Source organism: Takifugu flavidus, unplaced genomic scaffold (genome assembly GCF_003711565.1).
Source record: "Takifugu flavidus isolate HTHZ2018 unplaced genomic scaffold, ASM371156v2 ctg348, whole genome shotgun sequence".
Lineage (NCBI taxonomy): Eukaryota > Metazoa > Chordata > Actinopteri > Tetraodontiformes > Tetraodontidae > Takifugu > Takifugu flavidus.
Window position 1 is genome coordinate 1 of NW_026621974.1, and position 8653 is coordinate 8653.

General features: G+C 43.4%; 1 protein-coding gene and 1 long non-coding RNA gene across 3 annotated transcripts; one reads left to right on the forward strand and one right to left on the reverse strand.

Annotated features, from left to right (window-relative positions):
* Positions 1-6: 6 nt before the first annotated feature.
* Positions 7-5225, reverse strand: LOC130520336 (zinc-alpha-2-glycoprotein-like). Its single transcript, XM_057024054.1, has 5 exons — positions 5071-5225; positions 2176-2412; positions 1832-2092; positions 1245-1505; positions 7-481 (listed from the first exon to the last, which is right to left on the reverse strand). The coding sequence occupies exons 1-5, from the start codon at positions 5117-5119 to the stop codon at positions 327-329; spliced, it is 963 nt and encodes a 320-aa protein (XP_056880034.1). The 5' UTR covers positions 5120-5225; the 3' UTR covers positions 7-326.
* On the forward strand, positions 3670-7209 carry LOC130520338 (uncharacterized). 2 transcript variants are annotated; one of them, XR_008948789.1, is made up of 3 exons: positions 3679-4569; positions 4792-6411; positions 6528-7209. It is a non-coding gene; the product is annotated as an uncharacterized LOC130520338 (long non-coding RNA). The 2 variants fall into 2 exon arrangements; XR_008948788.1 differs by having other exon boundaries at positions 3670-4569; positions 4792-7209.
* Positions 7210-8653: the final 1444 nt, after the last annotated feature.

Consider the following 8653-nt stretch of genomic DNA (forward strand, 5'->3'; position numbering starts at 1 on the left):
CATGAAACCAGACATAAAGTGACAGCATTACGAGGTGTTTAAAGGCAGTTTTAAAAGATGAGTGTTAAGCTCTGATTTAAAAAGTTCAAGATCATTAATACTGAATTTAGGGTCAAAGTGCTAAAGTTTTCCAAAGTTTGGCTTCTTGGCTTCTTAAAAAAGATGCCAGTCAGTGAAGGTTAGACCCGTGTCAGCAGCATAAGTCTCAAAGCTCTGCTACTGGATGACAACACAGTCCAAATATTACAGTACATGTGACTTTGGATTTTCACAAGAAACATCATTAACGTTCTATTAATGCAGGGCCACAATAGTAAAATATCAGCTCACAGACTGACTTGAAAGTTACAATCAAAGAAGTGAGACTTACACCAAAGAGTCATTACGGAGATTAAACAACAAACTGTAAAGATGATGCCGATAATTCTCCAAAGCGTCATCTGGATGTAAAGGATGTGTTGTCCATCAAGTGTGTTTCCATCTGCTCATAAAAGAGTATAAACAACAAAAACATGATTATTGTAATCACCAAACTGGCCATACTTTACTCTATGCAGCATGTCGTCATATGTGTTATTGTAATAAACTTATTTTTAATATTTTGAAAGCTGTGCTCTGAATAACAGAAAGTGTGACTGACTCTATTTAGAGTATTTCAACTGTTAAATTTATTAACTGTCTGGACCAACGTGACATGCCGACAGTTGTCTGAGGCCTGGACACAGACTGAAGCTCAACGTTGCGCACTGATAATTCTGTGCCAAGACGATAGAAAGGTGGGTGCTGAGCTGCTGCAGCGCCCCCTGCTGGCAGGAGATGGTTCTGTGCATTCCACTGCCTGTACCAAATTGTAACTCTGTAGTAGCTCGTTTCTTTCTGGAAACATGTGAAGCACGTTGAATGTTGTTAATTAAATGGGCCAAAAAACCCAAAAAAACTTGTGGAGAGACAAAAAAAATAAGTCTCAAATAAGTTTCAACAGCATCGAAACAGCCGTTTCTGACAGAGTTAATGACCAACACTGCTGTAATCTCAGCCAGAAAAGATCCAAAGGTCTGCTTTCAGACGGAGGAAGACCAGAGAATCACCAGGAACGTTTCAGAGCTTCTTCATGAGGGACTTTTACCAGAGTACCCAACACACCAGAACCCCCCCAGCAACAATAAGATCCCACTGGCCTGTGTGCAGCCTGGATCATGACTCAATAACAATCATGCAGCAGTATGTAAATGTAAAGTTCTCACCCCACATGACAGTGATGGTTCTGTCTTCTGTTTGGACAACACAGCCATAGATGTTGGTGTGGATCAGGGGGACCTCAGCTGTCAGGATGAGGATCACTGATCCATCCCCAGAAGGCAACGGGCCAGTTACAGTGATCCAGTTTGCCTTGGTGGCCCCGTCTTCAGTCAGAGACACTGAACGCACTGATTTGTCAGTACTGGTGACGTGGCACTTCAGCAATGCCTTGGTTCTGTCAACAGGGTTGGCAAACACACGGAGATCTGCAGGAGGATAGAAAAGGTGATGATCAGGGTTGTCTGTTGTCACTCTTTGAACAGGGAACCAGCAGTGATGAGCAGCTCACTCTTCCTCTCAACATAGTTTTAGCTCATAACCAACACCAGGCTCCTTCAGCTACCTTTACCAGACTGAACTGCTTCTGTCCTCATCTGAGCTCCATCAGCAGATTCAACACTGACAGGAGGAAATCACTGAGGTCACCATGACAACGAAACAGGATGTGGCTTCATTTGGCTTTATAAGCTGCTGTTGTTATTCTCTCTGTTACCGCACGTGTATGTATGTGTGTGTGTGTGTGTTTATTCACCTGTTCTTTTTTCTGCTTCCCTTAATTTGATCTGATGGATCATTTCTGGACATTCTTCATTGATGAATTGTCTAAAGAAATGGTTCCGAGCCTCACGGTTGTTCCACGAATCTTTAATCATTTCTGCAGAAGGAGACAGGGCTTTCCATTTCTGAGCTCCAGCATCAAACTGAATGAAACCCTCTCCATTCACTGCCCAGTTGTCAAAAGCTGATTCAAGCCTCTCGTCTGACGTGATGCAGCCACGCCGCCGTTGAACATCTACAAGGATTGTTTTATGTAAAATGTTCAGTTCATTTTCAACAAAATAAACACGTTATAAAGCAAATGTGCTACAAACTTACTCCGTGTGTGATTGATGAATTTAGAAATCTCTTTGAGAGCATCAAAAACATCATAACATGCTGGTCTGCAGGTCCCAGGTAAGTTGTGGGATTCCAGGACGGGTTTGAAGTGTTCTTGTTGTGTCCCACTGTCACAGTGAGAGATCACAACTCCATCAAACTCTGTAACTTGTTCAAAATGGAGCCCAGATCCAGGCTGAACACGTCCTGTAGACAAGAACTCAAGAGAATGGGAACCTGAAACACACAAACAAATGGAGTCAAAACTCTGGACCCTCACAGTGGGATCAGCGGTTCTGACAAAAATAATCATGTTATAAATTGATCCCAATCTCAGGTCTTGTCAAATTAATATTGAAAGATGTAGACAGTTTAATATTATGGTTAATTATTTTAAACCTTAAGCTGTGAGTCGTATCTGCTCAAATTGGTGGACGGTATCAAAAAAAGCTAAAATATCTCTTTGATCATCATCATTGATCCTCTTTGAGCCAGACCACCACATGTCAGGATAAAAACCCACATCTCATCTCCTCTCATCCTGATCACCAGAACTCCTCAGGGCTGCTTTCCTCGTTCCCCTACTATAATCCCTCTTCACAAACACTCAACTGGACAAAACACCACTAAAAACAAACAACCAGAATGAAAAACAGCCTCTTTCCACAAGCTGTGAAGGAAACATGGAGCAGCAGGATGAGAAACAGGTCAAAAGACCCAACAATAACCCAAAATATCATAATAGATTCCTCATAAACTGAATATAAACAAGGTTTACTACAGTACCTGAACAGGCACCAACAAAAAAGAGGTTTAATCTCCACTCTCTTCGTACTCTGTGTGCAGGCATCAAAATCAAAGCAAATCCTCAGATAGTCAACAACTAAAAAATACATCTGTGTTTGGACAGTTACCTGGGAGATCATTCTTGGTAGTTTGAGACAGTTTGAGACCAACAACCACATGAGGACAACAAAATGAGCTGACTAACACCCAAAAAATATTGCAAGAATTAAAGGATTCCTGACTAAACAATATCTTGACCAGCTAGTTCATGCATTTGTTTTCAGCAGGCTGGTAACGGTGTGTTTGTAGGTTTTAGTTAAAGTTCAGCCAGGTAGCTGCAGCTGAATGGTCTTGTTGGGCATAAATACATTTCAGATTGACTTGTGCAGTATGAAACATCCGGACCCTGAAGATTAACTCGTGATTCTCACAACCACAAACAAACTTCCTAACGTGTCGGAAGACACACACACACACACACACACACACACACACACACACACCACACACACACACACACACACACACGGCAGAGGTACGTTAGTAGCGGATGCATCAACCGGAAGTCTAAGTGTGCACTACTGCTGCGCCTTCTGTGAAAGTAATGAAAATGAAATGAAAGTAAACGAAAGCACTGTGTAAGCCACGTTCGGTTGCCCATGTTTTCGTTTCGAATAGTGTCTCTGCCCAAATATCTTCAAGTATTTCACCAGCTTCCTGGTGCATTATTCGCTATTGATGTTTTTATTGCAGAGCTAAACAAAAACAAAGGGCGTTTTTGAATGTTCTTGAAAAGTCGATGGCAGTATCACCGACCAGTTGAGGTGTTCAATCAATCACGTCATTTTGAATATTATATATTCATGCAAGAGTTTGGGGAGAGTTTTTTAATCAGAATCATTGTCTGCTCTTTGTTTAGTCCAGGCCTGGCCAACCCGCGGCTCTTTGCCTGGTTTCATGCGGCTCTAACGTTCATATTGAAGTTTGGGTTTGTGTTTTTTTAATGTGCGTGTTCGCTTCGCTTGAGTTCAATACGTTACTTTCGCCAAAAGCGCATGCGCGTCAGATGAAAATACCGCAAAGTTTCTCAGTAGGGACAAGATCTTTTGAGTAAACAATTAGTGTCAAGTTCGCCTTCAGAATGGCAGGAAAAAATGCACGAAAGCTTCGTGACTCGGTTCCGCGATCTACAACTGAAAAGGGCACCGATTGCATTCCTCGCTGCCCCTTTTAATGTGGAGATGCACTGTTGGAAAGCCCCGCTAGCAACAGGTGAGGCTGCAGCTGAGTTGGAGATGATCGATCATTGTGAGGAGCACCGACTGAAACCTGCTTTAAGGGAAGGGGCCATTGAGTTCTGGAAAAGTGTGCCAATGGAAAAATACCCCAATGTCAAACGGGCTGCGCTTAAGATCCTGTCAATATTTGGGTCAACATACGTCTGCGAGTCTGTGTTTTCTACCCTGAAACACGTGAAACCAAAGCATCGATCTGTTCTGACTGACACCCATGTGAAAGAACTGCCTAGCAACAAGTGAATACAAGCCAGATTTCAAGAGGATTGTTCAAAGCAAGGAATGCCAGAGGTCCCACTAAGCAACATGCATAGTAAGAGAACTTTTTTTTTAATTATTATATTTTTGTTTGTGGACTTAGTTGAATTGAGAGTTTGTGTGTGTGAGACAGTGCACACAATGTTCATTGTTGAAAATGACTGGCCCGTGGTCTGTAGAAGTCAAATTCTGTAATTATCATGTTGGTGTGTGACATTTACAATAAATCTGGCTAAGCAGAGGTCTGTGTGTGTGTGTGTGTGTGTGTGTGAGGAAGGGATGAGGTGATGTTCATGTGTGCCCATGTGTATGATGTGGCTCTTAGGCTCTGACTGGTTGGCCACCCCTGGTTTGGCATGTTGCTCTAAAAGGTGTTGGCTGCCTAAAGGAGTCATGTGAGATTGTGAGTCTTTGGGGGACATCTGAGAGGAACAAGACCAAATGTGGGAGAAGAGCATCTACACAGAGAGCTGATTGATTGTTTGTCTATTTCTACCTGAGAAAAGCGCAACACAGCGCTCAGAACGTGTGTGTAAAGAAAGTTTCCTCAACTTACCGCATTCTGCTGCTGGGAGCAGGATCCAAAACAGAAGACAAATGTTCATCTTCCTAAATGAAGGTCGCTAAACACTTGTTGTCCTCATCTGAAGCAGTCTGGAAGCACCGTGACGAGGGTTCTTTGTGATAAAGACCGATTCTCTTAAAAGCGCGTCTCAAACTAGACGAGTGTCGCGGGGGTTTTAAATGCGCGTGACAGTCGCGGTTCAATATACAGTATACGTAGATACCGCCATGTGGGCGGAGCCTTCGTTGAGCACCAGGAAAGTCCCGGCGCACTCACAAACTCATTTTCTACCGCTTGTTCCTCCACTGAGGGTCGCGGGGGGGCTGGAGCCTATCCCAGCACAATGGGCGGAGGCAGGGCACACCCTGGACTGGACGCCAGTCAATCGCAGGGCTAACACATATAGACAGACAACCATTCACTCTCACACTCACACCTACGGGCAATTTAGAGTTTCCAATTAGCCTAATCCCCAGTCCCGGCGCAGTGCTTCTCAATTATTTTCTGTTACGCCCCCCCTAGGAAGAAGAAAACATTTTGCCCCCCGCCGTGACTATAATTAGTATCATTTGTCTATGAAATTGTTATAAGTACACCTCTGCATGACATTGTATCCTTATTAATATTAAAGAAAACAAAAAAAGAAAGAAATTTAGACCAAAGCGGGATGATTGTTGCCAATATTCGGCACGTTTTGCCGAAAAAACTCAAGCAAGCGGCTGATCAGCGTGACTGGGGTGTAATGTCTTTAAGTGAGGGTTAGGGTTAGTGTTAGGGTTAACCAGGGTTAGGTTAACCAGGGTTAGGGTTATCAGCGTGACTGGGGTGTAATGTCTTTAAGTGAGGGTTAGGGTTAGTGTTAGGGTTAACCAGGGTTAGGGTTAACCAGGGTTAGGGTTATCAGCGTGACTGGGGTGTAATGTCTTTAAGTGAGGCCTTCATTTATTTGGCTTCATGCTGTCCTGCCAACATTTTTAGACACAGTAAACACACCGGTCTTTCCTCGTCTCCCACCGTAGTCGCAGTGAAGCCAAGCGCTATACAGTATATGCTTCGTCATATTTCCTCGGGAGACTTTCGTATGTCTCATTATCTCCGTCTCTCTCCGCCTTTCTTTTCATCACTGTTAAGTATTTTTTCATGCTGTCTCTTGGTGGTTTGTTCACTGCGCTTCCTATCTCTTGCTCTGTGGTGTGCGCGCGGGATGTGCAATTACACTTTATTCTAGTACGGGAAAAAAAAACAAAAAAAAAACAAAAACATGTTCTCCGGGGTCTCACGCGCCCCCACTGGCATCGCACCACTATTTGAGAAGCGCTGCGCCAGGCCAAGGTAACGTCTCGATCCAAACACGTGATTCATATCCAACAGTAACTTACTATAGCTATGGTGTATCTTCCATCGAAATGAATCGCTGTTTGTCTATTTGTAAATTACTTTTTGGACAGGTCCGGTGTGTTCCAGATATTAACCTTTGGGGAACGCTGGACCGAGACGCCTCAGATGCAAGAAGGGCTGGGAATGCTATGGCAGATGCGACGGTAGATGGGCAGCGGTGAATGAGCAGCCCACCTCTGGCCAGGTCAGAGGACCCACTCGCCTACTGGCTAAATCACAGACATCGTTACACCAACCTTTTCAAGCGGTCACCAATAGCGGCTCCAACCCTGCAGTGCAAGGCTCGCGGGTCGCCAGGAGAGGGCGCTAGAACTGCAGCTTCATTACTTCGAGTAATCATTACAAGTGGTTCGGGAATTCACAAAAGCTTAATTTGCCCATCATTACTTTTTGTCCTGATCGGAACCAGACAAATCTACCAGGCTTCATCTTGTTGGTGTTGTTGTTCTTCCACTTCCACAGTTGGCATCTATATTGTAGTTGTCACCTTCTGGTCCTCTATATCCACCCTTTGTGGTGCAGCCCTCTGTGATCGCCCATTCAGATGTCTGTTCGTGCCACCCAGCCTGCTCTGACAAAGACTTTATTAGCTCTGGTTCTTTGAGGGATTCTGCTGCCACCTTTTCAGTAAAGTTTAGTCTGGTCAATCTACTCGGTCCTGTGTGTGTCTGCTGCTCCTAAAACGAGCTGCTCTCTGCTGTTCCTTATAATTTATTAAAGTCTTGAGTTTCAGGGTTGTTTTTTTTTCATTTTTAAATTTCTTTTAATTACTTCTTGGAATAGTTGCATTTGCCGCTTCAATTATAATTTGACATATTTCATTATTCAGTTCTGGTTTACACCAACTGCCCTTAGTTTGCCCCAGCAAATATTCTGAACGTATCCATTTGCTCCCTCACATTTCCATCTTCCTCCTCCTTTGTTCCGACCCCTAACGCTTTCAGTTTCTAGACCTATTGGATGATGGTCTCTACCCACTGTGCTGCTTCTCAACACTTCCCAGTTGCTTTTCCATGTTAAAACCTGTGATGCCGATGTGTGATCTCTTGATGGCTCGGTGCCCTTTGCCACTTTCACCCTCACGGCCAAACCAGTATTCAAGCATGCCTTTGTCATCTAACATGTCTTCCATTACTTCGAGTCTTCCTGATATCCCCCCATGTGCATTAAAATCTCCACACCAAAATATCTTTCAACTTAATAAACCCAAATTTGGTTTGAGTCATGCCTCTTGTACACAAATAATATCCACGTGTTCCTGTAATTCAGGGATATTTTTTTTTTTTACTTTTGCCTGTTTGTGATGAGACTTTGACCATTCCAAGGTCAGAAAAGGTGATGATCAGGGTTGTCTGTTGTCACTCTTTGAACAGGGAACCAGCAGTGATGAGCAGCTCACTCTTCCTCTCAACATAGTTTTAGCTCATAACCAACACCAGGCTCCTTCAGCTACCTTTACCAGACTGAACTGCTTCTGTCCTCATCTGAGCTCCATCAGCACATTCACTGACAGGAGGTCACCATGACAACGAAACAGGATGTAGCTTCATTTGGCTTTACAAGCTGCTGTTGTTATTCTCTGTTACCCCACGTGTGTGTGTGTGTGTGTGTGTGTGTGGTGTGTGTGACCTGTTCTTTTCTCAACTTCTTAATTTGATCTGTTGGATAATTTCTGCACAGTGTTCCTTGATGAAGTGTCCCAACAAATGGTTCTGAGCCTCACGGTTGTTCCACAAATCTTTAATCATTTCTGCAGGCGACAGATGACAGAACAGTGTCCCTGAACCTGTTCAGCCAGTGTTCTGCCCTAAACCTTCTACATTCAGAGGTTTCTGTGTGGATTCTCTTTGTATGAAAAGTACTGGTGTTTCAGCAGGACATTACCGGTACTTTAATGACCAGAAAAAGACTAAAATATGAGACCAAATATGTAACTAAACCTGGCCAAATTAAAGTTGTTTGTTTATTTTCAAAATGGGTAAAACACAAATGAACTAAAAGAGTCAGTGGTCATTTCATGAAACATCCTGGGAGAACTTCCAAACTGCACTGATAAAGCTGCGATCCCAGGGGATTGGAACCCACAACCTTGTTGCTGTGATGAGACAATGTTAACCACCTCATCTAATCAGACATTTCCTCATGTAAATGAAAATAAACATTATCACACAGGCTC

Coding starts and splice junctions, on each gene's coding strand:
- LOC130520336 (XM_057024054.1), bottom strand. CDS start 5,119: ATGAACATTTGTCTTCTGTTTTGGATCCTGCTCCCAGCAGCAGAATGC. Junction 2,093..2,175: donor ATTCATCAATCACACACGGA/GTAAGTTTGTAG, acceptor CAATCCTTGTAG/ATGTTCAACGGCGGCGTGGC. Junction 482..1,244: donor AACCATCACTGTCATGTGGG/GTGAGAACTTTA, acceptor TTTTATGAGCAG/ATGGAAACACACTTGATGGA.